Source organism: Dermacentor albipictus, chromosome 3, assembly GCF_038994185.2.
Source record: "Dermacentor albipictus isolate Rhodes 1998 colony chromosome 3, USDA_Dalb.pri_finalv2, whole genome shotgun sequence".
Classification (NCBI taxonomy): Eukaryota; Metazoa; Arthropoda; class Arachnida; order Ixodida; family Ixodidae; genus Dermacentor; species Dermacentor albipictus.
The window spans coordinates 83,796,606-83,819,806 of record NC_091823.1 but is presented as its reverse complement, the minus strand read 5'-3'; the positions used below and the strand labels follow the sequence as shown (position 1 = coordinate 83,819,806).

The following is a 23,201-nucleotide window of genomic DNA, read 5'->3' as shown; positions in this document are numbered from 1 at the left end:
AGAGGAGAAGGAGTTACTCTCGCACACAGTGTGCACAACTTGTCAATAGAAGGGAACCTACCACACAGCTACAGTGCCCCATAAGTATTCTTTTTTTTTTACCTTGCGAAAATAAATTTTGTGGGGTATTGTGATTTGTTGAACAGTGAAGATTCAGTCTAGCTATACTCTCAAATGCTCGCATCATGTCGCTAGTGCCGCCATGTTGAATTCAGGGAGTGTCATTTCCTGCGTTGTCTTTGGTGTGTTCACATCGTGAAAGCATCATTTGTTACGCATGTAGGCCCACCTTCCGCGGTTGGCGGCTTGAGGGGACACTGCCGAAGCAGTCAACATGAAGCATACTCATGATGAGTGGACATTTTGATGTTTTCCACTTTCGCCTTGGCTGCGTTTATCTCATCTTCAAGAGATCCGTGAGCGACAAGTGTCAGAGCGACCTCAACTCTTGCTTCAACGCTAGCGTTTTGCTGAACCATGATGCACATGTGCAGTTTTGTCACACAATCACAATTGTGTGAATAACACATTCAATAAAACGCGTTACACCTGCACACACGAAGGAAAGGACAAAAAGGCGCGAAAAAGGACAACAGAAACATGGCCAGCACCAGAATAAATACAGCATGCACAGCTATTCTAGTACACTGCAGCATAGCAAAACACCGACTGTACATAGTTGCTAGACCAATTTAAATTGCTGCTAAGAGTGCAGAAATTTGAATAGAATTAACTAATATGCGCATTATAAGCCATCAACAACAAAAAAGTTTTTGGGTTCCACAGTAGCTAAATGTAATCCAAATACACAGCTTTTTAAAAATGTTTTCTCTCTTGCTGCTTTAACAATCTTATGGCGTTCATCTGAGGAACCACCTAACGAAGTTAGTGCAGTGCCTTGTGTCATTAGTGCAACTCCTTTCTGCAAAGGGTCCTTCATAGCAACAAAAGGAGTCTACTGCAAAGGACTTCAGTTTTGTCCATGTGTCAAGGGTATAAGACCAAATGACAAGGTTGTGAATGAAAACAAAAATGGTTTATTTTTTGCAGGAGTCTACACAATTGCATGCAATGTGCTCAGTGGTCATGAAATTAGCATAGGGATTTAATTGTGAAATGGTAAGAAGCGACTCCGCTTCTTGGTGTGACTCAGCGGTACCTGGCACTTCATGTAATATATTCTCGAGCGACCCTCACAATTCCGTCTGGACAAATCTACTTGCTTTGGCCCGAGCTTCAGGCCAGTGTTCAACGGCATGTTACTGGGCATCTGTGTTTGGTCATTCAACATGTTTTTTCCTGGAGGAGTTCAGGCGCAGGTCTTGAATTTCATGCATTAATTTTCCACGCTTCCTTGCACTTGGAACAGATGTAATCAGTGTCTCTGCAACCTGTAGTCGAAAATGCACCAAGTTTAGGAGATTTGTCCTTCCTCCTTCTGGGTAATCTTTGATATACAATGAAGAGCTTCCCTCTTTCTTAAGATTTCGTTATGTTTGGAGGTTATTACGTTTGGCTTATTTGCCGAAGAATGTAGGCAGGGATCATTGTGGTACTAACGTCAAACAACATTCCACCGAGTCAACGTGGACACTGAGATTCTGACAGTGATGGCAAATTAGAGGTCGGTGTGAGAACAAGACAATGGAGGTTTTCCCAGAACTTCAGCAAAAGATGGCAGGACCTGGAGAAGCTTTACCTTCTGGCGAGCTTGGGTCATTGACCTATCCCCAGTCATCAGTGAAACCTTTGGTCTGGTATGCTTGCTTCCCCCTTGCCGGGAGCAGCTTGGGGGGGTGGCACATGGCCTTTGTATCAAGCTGCTTCTCCTCGAAGGCTGTGTGCTGTGCCGAGACGAACCACCAGGCTGGTTGATTGGGACAGTGCCCATTTCTTTAGCGAGTGATATTGAGAAGACAGAGGGTGTTTAAGAGACATCCTCAGTGTGTGGAGTGTGCTCTCCCAGAACGATGTAGTCTGCTCTGACATGTAACCTGTAGGTGCGTGCTACATGTACTGCTCTCCATGCTCTGGCCAGTACGAGTATGCTTTTTCCTGTAAATAAGTTTGCCCTTTTTCCCCCTTGTGAATAAATGCCCCATTCTATTCCTCCAACCTCCATACCTCGTACTCATAAAAAAGTTGGCAACTCTCATCGTAAGTGTTCGGACAACTGCATATGCCCTCCTAGCCTCCATGTGATGCCCCACTAGCGTAGGCCAGTTACCCGTTTTGAGATGCACCGGTGGCCTAGGCTGGAGAAGAGACCTTCAATGTGACGTCAGACTCTGAGACCACGACAACCCCGAATTCAACAGGGTGTTTGAATACTGTGTAGGTTTGTGCTGTGATATATTAAAAAACAGATTTGGGTACATACTTTTCAAATATAGCTGTATTGAGTAGTAGACGGGTCATCTTGCTGCCAGTGAGGCTGTAGCACTTCATCTCAGGCCGAGGAAAACATTGTTTCCTTCTCTATTCTCTATTCGTTCCTCTGAACGTTGTCTGAAGAATGTATTTCTTGCAGTAATGCATCTGGCAGCTTGCTTTCTTCTTTGCGGGCAAAACACTGGGAAAAGTCTTTTCTGGCCAAACTCATCTTCGTCGTTCTCACCGAAATGTGATACGTTATTGGAAGCAATGTCCTCTAGCAACATAATTTCTGCTCAGTGCTTTGTCACGTTGTGAGACTTTTGCATCTAAAATGTTGTAAAGAGTGCACACAAGAGCTCTGAAAAGAAAAAGGAAAGTAGGAGATGAACCAATGCATGCGGCTGGTTATCGCATGTGTGAGGAGCGAAGGGGGTCACTTCACGCCCATTATCACACTTTCTACATATTTATGACCATGCACTAATTCCGCTGCTGCAAGAGCTTTCTTAGGAGCAAGGCAATATACTTTGTTGTGTGTACAGTCTGAAGGATTTTACCTATTTGACAAATTTGTAAACATTACAGGGCACACGGGAAAATGAGAAAAGTTTTATTTGCACTTACCTGCTGAAGCTGCTACAGGCACGACCAAGCTGTTTGTTTAGGTGCATAGGTAATGGATGTTTAGTTAGGTGGGGCTGTAAGCATGCAGATTGCCAGAGAGGAAGCACAAGATTGAGGTAAACTAAACAAAAATGCCTACTTTTCAGCAAATGCTCCGTAATAAATGTATTTGTAGAATGTACACGATTGTGTGCATAGCATTGCAAAGGACCCTTCACCACATCTGGCCATCTTGAGCTGACGAGCGCAGTGCATACAATGTATGCTAACAATAGTGCCTACAAAGTACTGCACTGCTATGTGCCATAATAGGAGCTGAAATTTTACTGTGCCAATCGCACAAGTGTGCTTGCATAAATTGCAGTGCTGTGACATCACTTTCAGTAATAGGTGACTTCGAGAATTATTCAAGGCAACATCAGTTATTTGTTTGATCTGTTGCTTCAATAGACAATTTAAAGTTTAGAGAAGTAATAAAACCTATGAACCGCATGTCTGTGAGTCTTTGTTTTACTAGAGTAAGAGGGATAGCAAGAGGGACCATACTTCCATTTCATCTGCTAGTTCTCATGTCGTGCAGTCACGCACGCAGCAAATGCAGCTATATGCCATTTCCTGTCGGGTTCCAATGCGCAATCATGCTCTTTGACCCGCTTACGTCTGCCTCGCTGCTCGTGACTGTGGTACCTACTTATACCGCTAATCAGGTGTACTCGCGCAGAGCATGCAAAATTGTGCACTGTGCAAAACGAAACAAACGCAACAGCTTGCGCGCGAGACTCTCACCGGAAGTGCGCCGCTTGGCAAAAATGGGTGAGAGAGAGAGAGAGAAAAAAAAAAAAGAAGGTGGGTCCAGTGACTTATCCGTCACATGATCCTCCGGCTCTGGGAGAACTCGGAGAAGGAATTTCGCTTGCGGAGGCTAGATGGGGGCAAGTGGAGAAACTGTCTATGTTGTTGGTGGTGATGCTCGCCTCCTGAAATCATGGGTTTGCCGCACTTCAAATATTTCTCTCTCTGCTATTAATGAACTAGCTTGAAAAATTCTTGCGGTAGAACACTCCTTGAAGGACACGTAACAACTTCCAATGTACAACCGAAATTTGCTATGTGACCTGGTGAAGGGCCCCTTTACCAGACTCAGTTTCAAGAGAGAGAACAAAGCAAGTTTATTTTCCCCGCCTGTTTTCTTCCTTTTGCTTTAGGACCAGTACAAATAAATCAGCTTTCGAGTCGCAAGGATACGGTACTGGGAGATCCCAACCAGCCATTATTGTTTCTTGATAAAGTAGAAGGGTTTAAGTTAGCTTCCTTACCTGCTAGGCGTTCCCTTTAAGGTTGAACCATACTGTACATTCATTCTGGTTCTTAGCTGTCTTGTCTGCCACTTCTGTAAGACCTTTTATGTTATTGAATTGTTGGTTTTGCAAATCCATAAAAAGTGCGACAGAGTACTGTTGTGCAGAATATAAGCTAATTAGTAAGCTAGTACTGCTTACTTATTGGTATTAATTTTTTGCAGAGAACATGTGGTGTGCATTTATGGCTGTGTTACTGAATTCCTTTTTATTCCTGTAGTATCTACAACTGGCACGGACTCTCAAGTATTACGGCTATCTCCAATTTGCTCCCTGCTTTTGCGACTATCCACAGCCTGATACTCGGGTTCTCATAAGTGCTGGTGGCAGAGAGCTCAACTTCAGGCTTGCCTTAGCACAGGTAAGTGGGCATTAGTTAAAGGGTTCTTATCTCACTTATTGATATGATATTGCTAAGCCGCTATTATGTGCCACTGCCAAATTCGAACATGAAGAGAAAGTGTGCATAATGTTACTTACAAATAGCGATAATCTTTTTCATTCAGGGCCGCTATCTTGTACACGTCCGAAAAGCGGACGTTCGATTTCTCCTCACACGATTGGACTAGATTGCCCTCGGCCGCGATATTGGCGCAGCCTGGACAATCGTACGAGGCGAAATCGAATGTCTGCTTTTCGAACTTGTACAAGATAGTGGCCCTGATATGCATTGCACAGAGTGTGCTTGCATAAATGTCTGTGGTCACATTATTCAGCATAATATGGTCATGTAGGGTCCGTGGGTTACGCTGCATGCGCGACTAGCACAGAAAACAAGCTCGGGATTTATCCCCACACTTGGTCAATCCGTAATGCATCCCCAACCAAATTGTGCAACTAAATTGCAGCCGTTTGGGTTGTCCCACTAAGACAAAACGGTGACATACACATGAGAAAGTATTGCTCAGGATATAAACAAAAGGAAATTTGGTGGACGGTTTTGTCTTCGTAAACAATAGTAGGAGAGTAGGAAAGCCTCTCGGCTCACTTTTTTGTTGTGAGTGTTTGGGTGTTTGGGCTTGCTTACGGGGCAACCAATAGCTGGACGGACAAAGAATGTTTCACTCTTGGACATTCTTCTATTTAACTTCCTGTTCACTCGGTGTAAAGTCCTTCCTCTTCACCGAAGGGACAGATATTGTCCTTTTTTTTTTGCAAATTTAGGACGAGCACATGCTGCTTTGCCACAGTGACTGGGGGCAGCAGAAAGGGGGCTGTGTCTGTGTTCTCACAGGTGTCTTACACCAGTCACCTCATTTCATGTGTCCGTGCCCTGGTGCGCTTTTTGTGAGTAGAGGTGCATGCTAAGTTCACTTCAGGGCGCCGCTCACCATTCCTGCATTAAGTGTCAACCTCAGCGTCGGGATGAAAAAAGAGAGCGAACGCGGAGCACAGCGGAAGATGAAAGGCAGCGAAAGCAAAGAGAGTGCTAGGAGGAAAGCAGAGGAGGGTAGAGCGGAAGCATGAGGAGGAAAGTGGGGGAGGAGAGCATGGTGAAAGGGTGTCGTAGTTGGTGCCATAGCAGCGTGCACCATCACTCGGTTACCGATAACGCCATTACTAAGGCATGCGGCACGTGCATTCACTGATACCACATGTAGGAACAAAGTGGGCTTTGGGTCCACTGCGCATGCGCTACTTTGCCTGCACCGCTGCCGCTTGAGAAAGTGCTCCACGCGAGCCACGCGTTCCTGTGTTTATGCTTTCTTTCTGAACAATGAGCGACACAACCGGTGGCAGTGCGTCGTCTGCCGCTGATGCTAACTGAAGTGCCCGAGCAGAGGCTCAGTGTTGCCACCGAGAAGACCCTGCTGCTCAGATTCAAATGCCTTGCCCCAATATATCGCGAATTCAAAAGACCTAAACGGCTACACTCAAATTTCGCATTAGGGAATATTGTAATTGTCAAATGAATTTTGTAAATGCATCTTGTACGTGTTGTCCCATGGCTTCTACAAAAAACTTTTAATGCCAAGAAATACCACTCTTGAATTAACTACAATTTGATTAATATACAGTGAGAAAGAAGCAAAATAGAGGATTGTATTGGGGAAAGCATGACGAAAGTGTCCAATCTTGGGCTTCAGTTGCAGAAAAGAAAAAAAAAAGCTACTTTATTTTTCCTACCTATTCTCTTTGTTTTTCATTAGGACCAGTACAAAGAAATCAGCTTTCGAGTCACAAGAATACGATGTTGGAGGATCACAACAGCTGTGAGTCATTAAATGGAACCACTGTCTTTTTCATGTTGAAGTTAAGCATTGTGTATTCTCAGAATGTTGAGTATATATATCTAATATCAGGGTGTCGTGTACTTGATCTCAGTGCCTTAAAAGGGCTTAGAAATGTCATTAGCAGCAGTTTACAGCTGTGATGTACACTGCTCTGGCAAGAGATGACCTTTTTTTATGAAAGAGTAGTGTTCTTTTAATTTTTTTTATTTGTTTTGTTGCTGCAGAAAGGTAGTTCACAAACATTTATGATGTAATCTTCTCTCTTATTCATCCCCATGAGCCATTTATTTTTGAGCTTCTCTATATTTTGTTACAATTTCAAGCATAGTGTGGTGTGCAAGTGGGCAGCGTCATTTCCTTTTTAACATGAGAACCTTTGCTTCTTAGGTGATAGACCATGCAAACGGAGAGTGTTCTGGGAACTCTCAAAGTTCAGATGGAAAGCACCAGAGACTGGAGCTTTCATTCGAGTACCTGATGAGCAAGAACAAGCTCCAGTGGATCACAGTGGTCAGCAGTCAGGTATGTGGCAAATTAAATAAAAGGAGTTGCATTTCATTCGTTTCATTTTATTTCAGCATTATGGTACATGTATAGCTTGCAAAGAAATGCTGGGGGTACAGACTAAAAGCTACAGAAGACTTGACAGGGTCTGTACCCGATAATTGCACTTTGGCAGGGCCAAAAGAATATGTTCATGTGCGACAAGCATACAATGACAAAAACTATGCATGCGATATATACTGCCAAAAGTCTAAGACTAAAAAGAAAATAGCTTCCTGCATGACATAAAAAAAGAAAACAGCAACATTACAGCAAAGAATGTTCGTGGTTTAAAAGAATAGGCAGTGTATATGCAATAATTTTTCAGCCATAGTTAGTATGAGTCCATGTCGAACACCAAAAAGTGATTACGCGTGTATCATTCTTTCTGTCAAGTTAGACAGTTCATTCACCTACAGATTGTTTGTTTTAATCCTTTGTTTATAGCGTGTCATTAGTAAAGAATTGTACAAGTTGACAACAGGTATTACGTCTAAGATTTTATAGATGGGGCTTGTGTGAGTGTTATACGGAGCATTGACAATCAAACGGACATTCCTTTTTTGTAATCTAGAAAGCCTGAGAACGTTGGAAATTGTTGTGGTTCCCCCGCCAGAGTAGCAGTGGCACAGTTTTGAAAGGAAACGTGAATTATACAACAGTTTTACATTTTCTGGCAAAATAAAACAAGTGCGCGATGGTATACAGTTGAACCCGACCATATCGAACCTGTTTACATCGAATTATTCTGTATATCGAACAAGTTCTGGACACGGTATAGTTACAATGAGTATATATAGAAAAAATTACGATTACATCGAACAAAAATAGTAGCAACTCCCGATATATCGAACGTCAAGCGGCGGAAAAGTGCCCCCAAAGTTGGCTTTCCCTCGCGGCGGTGGGGAAACCCAGCGGCGCGGCTCTATCCAACCGCTCTCCCTATCGTGCACACAGCATCCTAGTTGATCGCCTCCCTATCGTGCTTAGTGCACACAGCATCCTAGTTGATGGCGCCCACCGTCCCAGGCAGTGTTGGAGTGCCTGGTGCCAGGCCGCAATACCAGTCAGCCCATAGCGGCACTCGTGGTCCGCGACCACTTGACTCCCAGAGCCACAACTTCATCAAAGAGATAGAATTCGGACCATCCACGAGGCTTCCGTACTCACTCGCTTCAGGCTTGCCAATGCTTCGCGGGCGCTAAGCTTTGCTCTCCCAGGATGCAGACCACGTGGCTCTCGTACCGACGAATGTCATTAAAAGAAAAAAAAAATCTTGCAAAAAGGCTTAGCATATTGAAAAGGTCAAGCACACTACAGCAAATGTCGCCTTGCTCAAGAAAGCATGCTGCTGACGCAAGCCATCAAAATCCATGCTAGGCCTAAGCTTCAGTTGTCTTGAATGAAGCAAAACTGTCAAAGCTATCGTCCGATGCCCCAAGAGGTGCATGTTGGTCAGCCAGATGTGGGGGTCTCACCTGTGCTCTTGGGACAAAGGAACAATAACACAGTAGTGTAGACAATCACAAGGGCATTTATTGCACCTTTGATACACTAATGACTGCTAGCTGATCACCTGGTCCAGGAAATTTGAAGTTTGGATCTATCATTCAAGAGTAGACTTAAAGAAAAATATATGCTAACATTGAACACCTGCCTACTGCAGGTGTTCATCAGTCTTGACTAGGTCAGTGACACATGTTATTCAAAGCGCATTTGAAGACTCAGTCCTTCTTGCAAATATTTTACCATGTGTGGTCCACACAAACTGCAATTTCTTTTCCTTCTTTTTATCAGTGGTCATGGCAAGCAACTTTTTGAGCTGTGGGCAAAGATACTCATTTATGTATGTAGGTGATTTTCCAGAATAGCCGACATTAGCCACCGTAGGACACAGCTTTCGTGCCTTATGAAGAACTGAGTCGTGTTTGGCCTGTTTTAGAATTGAACACTGATTGGTGGGCAGCCTGGTCATTCGCATGGATGGTCACACGAACGGTGGTGTGTTCGAACGAGGCCTTGCGAGACAGTCTTGTGGAAGCATGGATTGGCGCATGCACAGAACATCCGCCCCACTTGCCGACCCCGAGCCAAAGAGGAAAAGCCTATTTCCCTGTTGTGCCCGACGGACCCCGCCGTTAGCTGGCGCTATCAGCACCACACTCGCGCCATCTCTTGTAATGCGCTCCAACCAGACTGACCGCCGCCAGCACTAAGCTACATGGAGAAGCCAGATTACAGGAGATGTGAGACGTGGGGAAAACGACTTATCAGGGGATGCGTGAGAGTCATGCACCCTACAAAGTCAAATAGTAAATAATGTCAAATGATTTTAAAGCGAATAGTTCAAATTTGTGGGATTTGTATGAAGCCTTAACATAAGAGCCAGATGTTGACAAATATTTTTTTAAAAATAAGTTGGTTCTTGCCGGGAGTCAGTTTATTTTCAAAGTGTTATTATTTAAATAGTTGAATGCAGTAACGAAAGTTCAGCATTTGTTTCAACTCCAGCAGCTCAGAAAATTAGTCGCAGGCTCTTGATCACTCTTCTGCTTCAGTCTACTTATGCTTTTCTGGTGGTTGAGGTCATGGGAGCATTTCACATTAGCCCGTCTTGCATCATACAATGCTGTGAGGTGCATTCTTGACTGCACTGTGCCAGCAACTTATGTTGTGTTGCACAAATTCAGCTTGATGGTTTCCCTCTGCATTCTGTAAGCATTCTTGCTCCATTCTCTAAGCGCACACATGAACTTAGTAGGCACACTCGTTGCTTTTGTGGTTCTCTGTCTAGCTTGCACTCTTGATCTTATGCCCAATCACCAATGAGCAACAAACTTCCTGCAACGGCTTGGCAACCACCGCCGCACCTGCTTTGGCTATTAGGCCTAAGCAGTGCTGTTTCGCCATAAATCTGCTGCTATGAATAATTTGTTTCAATGATATATTTGAATAACCGAGCAGGTACAGAAATCAGCAGGTGACTCTAAATGAATCGATGTTTGCCTTGTCTTGGCTTTGAGCTATGTGACGCGATTTGCTCACCAAAACTGGAGCTGTCAATAATACTACACATTTTAAAATTTACAAAATTTTTGTGCGCATGAAAGACACCAAAAATATCTTTAATTTAACAGCATAATGAGCGTGCAGGTTATATGTGAATTTCAACTTGTGGTGTGGCTTCACGACAGTGCTGCCACCGTTTCCAAAGAGGTATGGAACAGAACCACAGGCCGAAGGTAACAATGTGGACGATGCATGAATTTGCAAATGGAAACTGTTTTTGCAAAGATCTGGGCATATTTCCGCGAGTTATGTGCACATTTTTTTCTCTCTTTCTTTATTTCTGGGGTGATTTAATGGGAGTGTGGCTTATACATGGAAAAATGTGTGTGTTTGTTCATTTTTATTACTTCGAAAACCTTCAATTGTGAAATTTGAGCTGAAGCGAATATTGAATAGCATAATACTCGGTCAAATATTGGAAGATATCAAATATTTGCACGAGCCTAGTGATTAGCTAGGAATACGTCACTACTCCATGTCAGTGCAATAAAAGTTTATTAACGCAACGTTTGTGTGATCTTCTGGCGAAAAGCACTAGCCAGAGCCGCCGGGACATATGCAATTGCAGCGCACATCGTTTCCCTTGGAACTCGTGTTGAACAGCACTGCATTCTGTGCAGCCTGCACGAGAATCAAACAGAGGCATTGCACCTTGTAACTGAGCATTCGTCACATGTACACTTTACCATCAGGTCGATGGCTGACTCAAGTGGGCCAGAAAAATGGTCTTATGAAGTATTGTTAGCATCCAGAGACGTGCTGTCTGTGCAAGCTGCAACAGGCTGTGTTTGTGCAGGCAATTCTGCTGAGTGTGTGCCTGCAAGGCATGGTGGGTGAACTGCTACTCAAGAAGCAAGGTGCTGACCGACCCCAGGGTACCAACCCTCGCCAGAGGCCCAGTAGCAGTCGTCGTGGCTCGTGGAGCTTCCTCAAGCGCGATGGTTCCAGCTACCAGATCTCTGTCAGCCGATCAGCATCTACCGACGGTATCGTCCATGAGACGGTGAGGACATGGCTTCTCTCCGCCGAGTCGACGAGTGTGCCTAGGATTGGACTGTACTGTTTTGATTTATCCGACAATGTGCTGTGGGACCCCATTGATGTTAGCCTGGTTGTTGCACTTTCCTTGCTGCTTTTTTTGGGGGCTGTTGCACACTTTCGGAAGAAGGAAGGAAGGAAAATTTTATTTGGTCCTGCATATTTGGTTTATTTGGTTTCTTTTGGAAGAAAGCCCATAGAAATCTTGGCTTCCTAGTTGTTTCGTTTTCATCAATCTAGATTTTTTAAGAGCACAGGTTCTCGGGCGGGTTTGTAGGACTGCATGGTAGCTACACAGAATGAAAGAACGTAGACACTAGGCAAGGTAAAGACAAGATGCGTACCGATTTCAGCATTTGTTGAAATGAATTGAATTCTGGTATTTTACATGGCAAAACCATGATTGCCGTAGTGTGGGACTCTGGGGATCTTCAACATGCCCCAGTGCAGAGAACATGGGCGTTTTTTCTTTACACCCCCTTTGAAATGCGGTTGCTGCGGCCGAGATTTGATCTCGCGACCTCTTACTTAGCAGTGCAGTGCCATAGCCACTAAGCCACTCAACGGGTTTTCGTTGCTTGTTCTGTCTTTTCCTTTTCTCATGTATGTGTCTTTTTGTGTGGTGTAGCGGCCTAAATCTTAAGTGTTTTGTTGTTCCGTGAATGAATGAATGAATGAATGAATGAATGAATGAATGAATGAAAGTGAATGAATGAGGTTCTACACTGCGCAAGGCACAAACATGATGGTGATAATGATTATGATGACGACAACGGCGTTGAGTGCTTGTGAGGCTAGTGTCGAGCAATTGTTCAGGAAAGAACGATATTAGCTGTGTAGAGTGAGACATTATTTCGTATGTTGTTGATTTTTGCCTCAGCATAAAGGTAAACTGTACTTATTAATGGATTTACTGCTTATTTGTTTATTTGCTCTAAGATTATGTTGCAGTTGGGAGTCGGTGGTGGTACTTGGAATAACATTTTGGGGAAGCAATAAGTGATTTCAACTCAAAAGCTTTTTGAAAATTGACGAGTTAGAAAGCAAGACTGAGACATTTTTACACTTATCCTTGTGGCTTTCTTTAAAGGTGAAATATGGTGCAAGATAAAATGTTTTTAAAGCACTGGCATAATTTTAATAAGATTTAGGGGGGGGGGGGGTATTATTGTAAGCTCCTGAACCAAATTTTGATCTGGATAAGTTCTAGGAAAAGTTGTGGCTAGTGTAGGTACTAAGTGATTACGTTTGCTTCTGAAAACGTTCTTCTAGACCAGGGGCTCCCAGACTTTCTGGCCCAGCTGCTGTATTCTCACATTTAGCATATTTATTTGATTACAAGGTGGTCAGCATTATAAGGCGAGGATGCCAGTTGGGACACCAGAGAAAAAGAACTTAAGTATGCACACTAATATAAAGTGATGTAGAGTGTCCTACAGATTATTTAGATTCAGCAGGGATTGCCCAAAATACCAAGTAATCTGGAGCCTCCAGAGTAACCAGAATAATTGGTGCGGGTTAAATGCGAATTTCACTTTGAAGTGGGATTTCATGGCAGCACGAATTTTACCTTTTGGTGTAGCTCTACGGCAGTGCAGCATGCATTGCTGGGAAGTCATGCCATACGGAAAAATTGGCATTGCTGTGAAGTCGCACCTGAAGGTGAAATTTCAAATTCACGTGTAATTCACATGCTAGCTTTACTGTTAAACTTTTTGAATTCCCGATGCAAGTTATACGCACAAAAATACAGTATTGCCTCATCTTCCAAGGCTTATTAGTTGCTATAATTTTTGCTGCCATCTAGAATCTGGATTGCTGGAAATGTGGCGATGGCACTGGTATATTGAAGCACTAACTGAATCTATCACGCTCGCATGTAAGGGTGGGCGGGAAGGGGAGGGACTTGAGGCTAAGAATTCTGGGGAAAAAACCTCTTCTTATAGTCAAATAAGTACAGTACTAGCCATTAGAAAGAACCAGAATGAAGTGTTTACGCGATGCACACAATGGATAATCTTATCACTGTCACATTCCATTCCTGCATTCTCTTTATCAGCCTGTGGTCAAACGTAAGATTATGTGTAGAGCACAAGGTTGCACAGTTTACTCAGCAACATACACCTATCTCTTGTTGTGACTTATCTCCTTTCCGGCACTCTTGGGAGAGATGTGTGGTGAAAGATATGGCATCATGATTACTAAGGCCAGACAGAAATGGCAGTATCTTGACACTGCTCCGTGCAGCTGTACTTGGGCCTCTTTCGAATTACTACACAGTGGAAGTCATGGTGTTTGCACAGTGCTGCTGAAAGCGATTACACAGTCCCACAGTTATGTAGGGCTGTTTTTCTTGCATTCCTTAGCCTTGCTGTCATTGTAGAGGACTAGTACAGTGCATTCATTGTCATTGTGAGTGGACTGTATTGTAATATGTCTTTGCTGTACTGTAATGTGTAGTTACGTGCAATGGCTTCTCATACTGCCAAGCCTAAATTGCTTTGTTAGCTGTGTTCAACAGTTGTCTCCTTTTGTATGAGTCAATTTTGCTAGTGCTAAAATTTCAGCATCTTGTGTCTTTGTGCTTTTAGCGAGAGGATGGCAAATCTAGGACAAGGGAGGCCACTCGAAAGCACAGTGTAAGTCGGCCTTAACTTGCGATTCATCATTTTCATTATATTTCCTGAAAAAAAAAAGTAATGTGTGCAAGTTCAAAGAAATGGAAGCATGCTCTTATTTAGATGTGTAAGCTTAGCAGTGATGAAGCAGATGAACAGCAGTATTGGGGCAGATCAATGTTTGCTAGACTGTCTCATGCAGCTTATCAGTGCCAAACACAATTATGAAGCATGTTCTGTTGCAGTCACAGCGGGGCATCACAGCTGTGCTATTGTTTAAGCTCTACCGCAACTGGTCTGCGCAAAATAGAAGAGTAGGCTAGAGGACATTATACTTAGCACTAATGGGATAAGAGAGCAGAAATGGAAGCTCATGGAAGCTCAGTGTGCAAATTGCTAGGCTTCTTCCAGTTCTTTAGCTCAAAAACCACAGCAGGTTTCTATCAAAGAGGCAGAAATTATACGTCGCTATGCTTATTGTTATGCATCATTGTGAGGGTTACCAAAAGAATAATAAAAAAAAAGGTTCGACTTTATTAAACAGAAAATTTTGTCATTTCAGGTGCCTTTCTTTTTTCATTAGCATTTTTTTATATGTGCGTATTGTTATGAATAATTTTAATGCACCTCATGACACAGAAAGTGTGCAGACTCTACTCCTTAGAAAATAATTTGTGGTACATTTTTGTGAACATCTGCTATCGCTACATTGTAAATGTGAACCCTGCATGGAGCATTGCCTTTTAACATGAGAAGTGCCACATTCCTGTAAAGCAAGCAGCAAACCCAGCTTATCTGAATCAAGCTATAGCAATAGTCATGTGTTACTGTTTTGTACTTTCTACACACCGTGCACGTCTTTACGGTAGTTTAATTTTGCAAAGAAAAGCTAGTGAGCCTTAGGGATAAAACTTCTTGCTAAAAGAAAGAAAAAAAAAAGAAGAAAGAAAGACATGGTGTAGTTTTGTCTGTTTAAGGCCATCTGCACACAATTTGTGCAGAATATTGAAACGCACTAACAAGTGGATGTACTTAGAGGTTTAGCTGCTACACGTGTGTCTGCGATAGCATTTGATCGTTAGCGTAATGCATAACAAACCTACAACACTAGTTTTATGCATGTAGACAGCATATTTGGTTTTTATCTCTTCCAGGACCCTAAACGCAACAGTGGGATCACATCTCCAAAGGCAACCATGGAGAATGACGCGTTTGAAGGCATTGGGGATGACGATCTTTGAGCATCATTTTATACAAAGGACTCGAAAGGAGACGTGACTGTTGTGACATACGCACTCTTTTTAAGGATGGGTGTTGGCATGAAATGATGAGTGGTTGGAATGCTTTCATAGCCTTGTGTTGTAAAACTTTAGAATTCCAGCAGTGAGTGCAAGATTTATTTTCGAAAGCTTGATTTTGGATACTATCCTTGTATTTCTACTTGCTAACATAAGCTGCATCGTATAACACTCAAAAATCGTGTTTTGTCTTGCTGGGTGTCTGAAGTACGGCTTTTGTTGTGCACTGTTAGTGTGACAATGTTTATGAATGGCTTTACTCTGCTCCACATCTTATTTCTCTATGCACAATCACTCTGTGTGTGGCAAATGTGTGTCTAGAATGCTTCATCTTTTTCTACAATGCTCAAGTGAAGTGATAGTGCAGTACAGAATGAAGAGGTTCTTGAGTGATGGTCCTCACTTTGTCCAGCTGACGTTCGCAGCTACATAATGGTATTTCATGGCTTTATGCTATCATTGCTAAAGAAGCAGAAAGTATGCACCTACTTCAGTTTCTAACAAGCTTTTGCCCCCCTTCCAGCTCTGATGTTAGCTGCACTTTTGGCACAGGTTCTCCTGTAGCCATGGCCTTCACAAATTGTGCATCTCACCAAAAATCATCTTGGCATCTTTTATGATATGGTTAAACAGTATATGGCACTCACCACAACTCTTGGTGAGCGTTTCTTCCTATGGCAAGTTCAATATGCTGGGTTGGGTTCCTCAGGCTTACAGTGCTGTCAGTGGTAGAAAGTGCATGGGCGTTTGTCATTGAAAGTTGCGTTGTAATTTCAGTGATGTAATTCTTTTGAAGTCGCACAGAATGTTAAAGTGTTATCTTAAGTTTGTGTGACCTCTAGAACGAGCCAGTGGCAACATGCATTATGTCACACATTTTTGCATTGAGTTGATGGGAGACATTGCAGAGAAACACTTAAAGATTAAGTGCAAAGGAATGGTAAAGAGAAGTCAGCAGCATGCAAGGCACCGGGTAATTGGTGAATAAGAAAAAGTGAAATGGGTTTAGCATTTGGCAAGATTTTGCCAAGTTTTCTCACACCATTGCTGACAAAACTTGATCAGTATTGGCCACTCCTGTTTTGAAGCAGCTGTACATCATGTGTTGCAGCTCATACTTGACACGTTCTTTTATTTCATAATTAATTTGCATGGCCTTGATTCAGGCTGCTTAAGAAAAAAATAAAAATAAAAAGTAATATCCCCTGTCTCACAGGAAGGATACTGTACCAATTGGTGTATTCAAGGGCATTGCACGAATTGTTATGATTGAAGGCAGTGTTAAATAACTGATAATAGCAATATTGACTAGTCGCATACGCGCTGTCACTGCACAAATTAAATCAAGTCTGACTTAGGGTGAAAAAAACAAGGAATTAAAACAGAAGGAAGTTTCAAAGTGTTGTGGACAGTAATCCTTGCTGAAATTCCACTAACTTGCTACTTGGTGCTTTGGGTGTTGGTGTTATCAGATAATTGTAGGTGACGTGCTACTGGTCTCTTTCCTTAGCCCAAGCTGTAAATAATGGTTAATGTGAGACAGATCGACATGTGTTTTGTTTCTATGGCGTGGGTCACCCCATTGGCAGCTACAATTTTTGTAGTTTACATTTGCTGCTTCTGCCACAACATTCCTTGTGGAGATGGCATGTTTGGTCTCATTTTTGAAAGTCTGGTAATATTAAAATTGGTGGCTTGTTCATAACACTGTATATATCTGGCACTGAAAGAGTGATGCAGGTTTTTGCTGGATGTGTGATTGCATAAATGGGGAGTGCAGTTATAGACATAACTTCCGGGGAGAGGGGGTAGGTTACAGTATCATACTTAAGGTTGTGCGCAGCATGCCAGAATTGTGACCTGAAACTTGTTAGTACTCTGGCTACATGTGGCTTCTCAAGAGAACTCGTGCACCCGATGTGTACATACAACAACGAATCTAAAAACGTAAGCTTTGGCTGTTTGTTTACGTCCTTTTATGCTTAATTTCATATGCATATCTGAATGTTGTGCTTGGCTATAGCCTAGCTGCGATTTATTTTCCTAGTTTTAAAGCGTTCTGCACGTTTACCTCCCGTCCCGCTGCAACATTTCTCAGTGTTGTCAGGATGTGGTACATTATTGCTGCTGGTGGATGCCATTTCTTATGGGGCACCGATTGAATATTTGCATTGCACTTAACGCTGGGTGGCTTGGCATTGTACTGTGCTGCGTCAATGCAGCTTCCATGGAATGAGGTGTTATGCTTGCGTGCAGTTATGTCATAGTGAGATTTGTTGGCCCATTAGCCTTATGTATTGACAGGCATTCTGAATGTTGTGGTGTTTTTTGTTTGTTTTTCTCGAAGATAGCACCACGAAGGCCACATTGTCTTTAATTATGTTGAGATTAATTTGTCTTGTTGGCACATTATGTTCCAGAGCCAGGCTCGCTTACTTTGGGCTTTATTTCATACATATATTTGTATACAGCAACTGATTGTTTTATTGATTTTGGATGCTGCTGCTCTTATTTGTAGAACAGCAAAGCTGGTTCTATTGCCAAGCCGCTTTCTTCTGGCTGGCATGGTGAAATCATTGGTGCTGGTTCTGAGCTGTGTTTTTTTTTTCCGTTCTTTCGTGCATAAGCTACCTTTTTACTCTTGGTGTTGCAGGCATCATTGTTTTAATTGTTTAATGTCTGTACATCTGTGTGCTTCCATTGGCTGTGGGGCTTTGCAAAGTTGCCAAATTTGTTGATCGTCCCTCACTTTCGTTTTTTTTTTTAGGTTTTTGATATTGAAATCTCTGTTATAAAGATGAATGATTCAACTCATGCATAGTAATCCAGTTCTTTGGTGTCCACTAAGAGGGACTGTTTAAACCATATGATAAAAAGAGAAGCAATGTCCTTTGGCTGTGTACTGCATGTGAAAAAGTGGTTATAGTTGTAATTGCCCAAGTGGCTTTTACAATTGTTTTTGCAACACCCAGATTTAGTGCCAAAGTATTGCTAAATGACAAAGCACTTTTATTTGCCAATATGCTAGGTAACCTATGCTTGTGTGGCCATTGCAGAGCATCTCAGTAGTACGCCAATTTTTGCAGCAGCTGGTAACTGCAGACAGGTTACTCTTTCTTGTTGTTGAAGAAGGAATGCCACTTGTGTTAGTGTTTTGTGTGTTTTGGTATAAAAAAAAAACTCACATCCATGTCTAGGCACTCCAGTTTTAGAGCAGTTTCTAAGTCTGATCACTTGCATAATGCTAGCATCTGACACTGGTCACTTGAATCATGTATTTTTGACTTATATGACAGGCAGTTACTCGTGGATTTTCGGTTAGGCAGTAAAAGTTTTGTTTAGCAGTGTCTACTTAACATTGACTGACTGGACTTTTTGGGTGTGATGTGTTTGAAAAGTGCTTTTGACACTAAGAGCCCAAAGTGTGCTGTATACGGTTCTGTTGTGCTGAAACTTAAAAAGAAAAGGTAAATGCCAACAGTTGAGTGATTTCATTTTCGGTTAAGCTAGATGGTAGCATGTGGAATTCCTATTCATGTCAGAGGAGCTCGTGGAACGTGTCCCATATTTAGGAGGTCGCTTGTTAACAGGCGACCAGAAAGTTTTTTTTCCCCCTTCTTGTTAGATGTAGTAACGGACACATTTTTCTCACTTTTGCTTGCTATAGTTTGCAACCGAAGATTTCCCATGACAAATGTAGTGTAACTGTGAGAAGCACCATGCCTAATTTTGTTTTTTTCCTGCAAATTGTCATGGGGCGCACGAATCCTGGTGGTCAAGCTCACACCTCAGCGCTCTAAAATCCAGAGTGCTTAGTGATCCAGAATGTGAAAGTGATCTGCATGTTGCAAACATGAGAGCTGGTCGTTTCTGTGAGCAGTTTTCATCACTTAGTGGGAAATACTAACATAGCGTGGCATACTTTATATTGCCTGTACATAGCCCTGTTTGGAAAAGGCAAGAGGGGAGGGAAATAAATATAATAGGGAAGTTACATCTATACAAATATATATACATATATATAAATACGATGCATATTTTTTGTATGTGAGGGGGAGAATTAAAACTTCCACTCAACTTCAACTGTGTGAATGAAGTTGTGATGTTTGTTACCAGACAGTTTTAGCTCAATGTTTACAGTCTGCTCTGCTAAGTTGGAAAACTGCTGATGCTAGCAGTCTAGAGTGGAATGTAATTCTCATTTTGGCAAGTCTACTGACTAAATGAACTGGCTGGTGGGTGTGGCACTGTGCTTCGTCATTTCGCAGCTAAGCCATGGGCGAGTTGCTCACGTGTCTATGACCAGCACTTGTATAAAATATGAAATCTTCGTAGCTCTCCTCATCGGCCAAGTGCACGAACTGTGAGCAGAATGTACTGTGAGAGATGCTGAGATAAAGCAGTCTTTGGGTGGGTGTTCCATTCCAGTGAAACTTGTGATGCCCACCCCAACCATCAGTGGGCGTGATCAGAGGTCACTGGTGAATGTTGGTTCCCGCTCCTTGTTGCAACTTTGGTGCCAATTTACATCTTAAGGATATCTTTTGTCATGTTTCTCATTTAGTATGTTTCTTTATGCCGGTACTTGTGGCTTACATTGTTGTCATTTGTGGAATGGAGCAGGATGTTCTGCCCATTCAAACAGGCAATCTCTAAGGAACATGGCCTGCTTGTCTGGTGCAGAAGGTGCGGTAGAGCCTGTTCTAGTATGATAACAATGTTCAGGCACATTGATAACCTGCTCTCTTAACACCCTTTCCTCGTCATCTGCCTACACTATTAGCAACTGACTACAGCCTGACCTTAATATAACATATTATTGAATATAACAAAGTAAATATAAAATTCGGTTGGCTGTGCTTTATTTCAATATAATATAAATGAAACTGAGAATGCAGGATTCGAAACAATACCGATTACAGTGAAACAAATATTTGTTTGCTGAAAGCTCTGAATACGTGTATCCTGGTAACAGAGATGTCAAATACCAAGCAAACAGCAACTTGAAATAGCACATTCTGGGCATGCATGCTTGCTTCGACTAACGCCTTGGCTTGGCTGGCCTATAGCCGACAAGCCAATTGCATGTGATCATACCGATTGCACTGTTGTATGTTAATGATGTTGTAAAGCATGTTTATTAGTATTGTTCATGTGCCATGTATCAGCATGAGGAGCCGCTGACAGGCCATAAAATTTACATGAGGTTCTTTTCTGGCCTAGAGGCATCATGCTTCCGTTTCTTTCAGTTGAGATTTCTCTCCCGCCAATATCTGCATATGCACTTATTAGCGATATTGATTATAGAAATGGTATTTTTGTCAGATAACACTTCATTATATTGAGGTTTTTCTTTGTCTTGCATTAAAGTCACAAATGACTTCATAACCAAACAATACAAAAATATAGTGAGCTTTGCTAGCAGCTATTTCTTGAAAGCAAGTAGAATCATTCAAGAATAATTTTTACAGCTATGGCCGTTTGTAGCTGCATTATGATGCTACATTCTTCTCTAGAAAGTAACACAGAGGTTTAAAGAGTGCAGTACTTTAGATTAGCCCTTGGAGATTGTCTCTGCAGGAATGTAAATCAGAATAAGGTTTTTGTTTTAAGCCTGTTACCGGTCTATAAAAAGATATTTTGTCTTTCAATCGATTGAGATTGATTCGGACTCTCCAGGACATGTGATTCTGTTGAAGTTGACAGAAAACTTAATTACCTTTGAAATTAAATAAAATTTGACTCAAGATGAAACCACAACTTTCTGTACAAACAGAAATGTATTGAAAACAAGTTTTATGCTACCTCTGTGGAATACCAAATAAGTATAGGCTTGGAAGCACAAAATGTTATATCAACAGTGCAAAATAGGTTTGTCAATAAGCAGTCACTGCGTTTTTTTTTTTAACAGTTTTTGTAGCTTGTTTGTCTGAACTGTAGATTGATACTCTTGTCACCATCTGAGATTTCTAGACAAAATTGTTTTATGAAGCCTATTTTAACTTTCGGTATATTCCTTTAGTCATTTAACCGCAAAAACTGCACTGTTAGTAGATTGCTTATACTTAAGCATGAAGTTTGAGTTACATGTATGAGGCTAGCAAATAAATTAAATCCAACTGTAGGGGGGCGAATAGAAAAGTTTATGGGCTGCTGCAATTTACATTTCTAATTATCTGAGTTTGAGTTATTGTAAGTCATCTATATTTTACTTGAGCTTTGGTCACTTAAGCCCGTCAAAAAAATTTTATTCCTGCAGTTCACTGCATGGTTCCTAAATTGTGCACAATTGCTTCTTACAGCCTGGCATCCTGGGTTTAATGTCACTTTTATAGATCGGCATTTTTAATCTCTGATAAAATATCTTGTAAAATTTTTTGGCTGTAGCGCTTGGTGCCATTTCACAGCAAGGCCGACTCGGCCTCATTTGTGTTGTCTTTAAGAAAAAAAGTATTTTCCTTCTGGTCTGTGTAGTTCAAATATGCTATGCCACATTTAATTATTGTTTTTATACCTTTTAGTGAACTTTGTGTGTATGACACCTGTTTTTATACTTCTACCACAAATGTACACTCTCTTTTCTTCCTTCTGAGGTGCGGTCCTCTTTAATATACAATTTTATATGCTACGGTATGTGATAAATGACTTTGATCTTTGTATTTTCTCCACAGCTTTGTCAAGCAGTTTGCTTGCACTTTATATTCTCATAATGTGGGTATAATAAATTAACCCAGCAATAGGTGTCTCATTGTTTGGAAATCAACTTGAAACCATTGTGGCTTGTCTGTTAATATAATATAACCTCACTGACACATTCACAACAGAACACACTTGGAAATGCCATGTTATTTGAGAAAGCACGCAGTATCACTGTTCATAGGTTCAAACCACGAAACTGTTGATACCGTTTGTGTATCAGTGATATTCTGGAGCAATGACTTTCCAGACATGCAAGCAATTGTTGCACTAGTACAGCTTCTGTAGTAGTCTGGTGCTCTGCATAAGGTCATAAAATTTGAATCTGAGCTATGTGGTGTCTGCATTCTGGCAGTGGAAAAGGCACAGAAAAGTTGTATACTTTGATACGTACCAGGCAACAGGGCAAAGGCTTTTAAGAGACATCTCACACTGCTCACATTCCTGACCAAAAAATAGCACATTACATATGAAAGAAACACATGGATATGCATTATGTACATCAGCGTAGCGTTAAATCCTGCGCTTTTATGTCATCCGAACCTATTTACTACTGAGTGAGCAACGCGTCAAATTTCTGCAACGAGTGGCCACAGCGCACCGCGTGCACACGTGACCAAAACATAGTATGTTGCATACCGGCTGAACAAAGGTGCAAAAATACGTGATTTGACGTAATTTTAAGTCTGCAAGGTAATTGTTATATATTAAAGTAGTAATTCCATACAAAGCGTTACTGATCAAAAACAGCTGTACTGCGGGAAACGTGGCGCGGGACTTCTATGACCATACTATTTGTGTAGCTTGAGCGGCATTGCCTGCCAAGTATGAAGTGGAATATAGTGTGCCTAGACTTATGCTAACATTGAATAGCCAAAGGTAGTGAAAAGTATAATCCACAGTTGAACCCTCTCGCTTCCCTCTGGTGCTGGGGTGCCTCAGGAATGTGAAATTTATTCAACAAGTCTAGCTGAAGAGGTACGGAGCAGGATTAAATTGCCTTGCAAAGCTCCAACTCTAATTAGTTTGAGTAAAACTGAGGCACTGAAGATCTTAGGCTGCAGTTTATTGCTATGGTACTGCAAAGAGCTTTTATTAATGATGAATATTAATTCACTGTCAAAATTACCACCACAGCCATGATGAAGTTAATCTAACATTTCTTTTATTACTTCGAATGGAACGTTAATGTGTATAATCTGCAGTTGCTAGCTCAGAAGCAGGCATATGCTGCTATCTTGTGTTGAAGCTTCTGGAAATATTGTGAGAATCATGGCTGTTGCGTACAAACACACTTCAACGGCATGCATAGGTAATGCATTTGTAACTGGCACACATTTATAATGC

At 41.8% G+C, this 23,201-nt stretch overlaps 1 protein-coding gene across 4 annotated transcripts in view; it reads left to right on the top strand.

Moving 5' to 3' along the window:
• Window positions 1–21,928, top strand: part of LOC139057438 (sorting nexin-17-like) — a 35,884-nt gene extending 13,956 nt beyond the window's left edge. For 3 of the 4 annotated variants that reach the window (XM_070535714.1, XM_070535713.1, XM_070535711.1), the window contains exons 8-13: window positions 4,579–4,719; window positions 6,509–6,571; window positions 6,980–7,114; window positions 11,001–11,207; window positions 13,834–13,881; window positions 15,015–21,928. In XM_070535714.1, coding sequence (XP_070391815.1) covers window positions 4,579–4,719; window positions 6,509–6,571; window positions 6,980–7,114; window positions 11,001–11,207; window positions 13,834–13,881; window positions 15,015–15,101 — 681 coding nt within the window. In that variant the 3' untranslated portion in view covers window positions 15,102–21,928. The remainder of the gene's footprint in view (window positions 1–4,578; window positions 4,720–6,508; window positions 6,572–6,979; window positions 7,115–11,000; window positions 11,208–13,833; window positions 13,882–15,014) is intronic. The other variant, XM_070535712.1, reaches the window with a different exon arrangement.
• The last annotated feature ends 1,273 nt before the right edge of the window (window positions 21,929–23,201 follow it).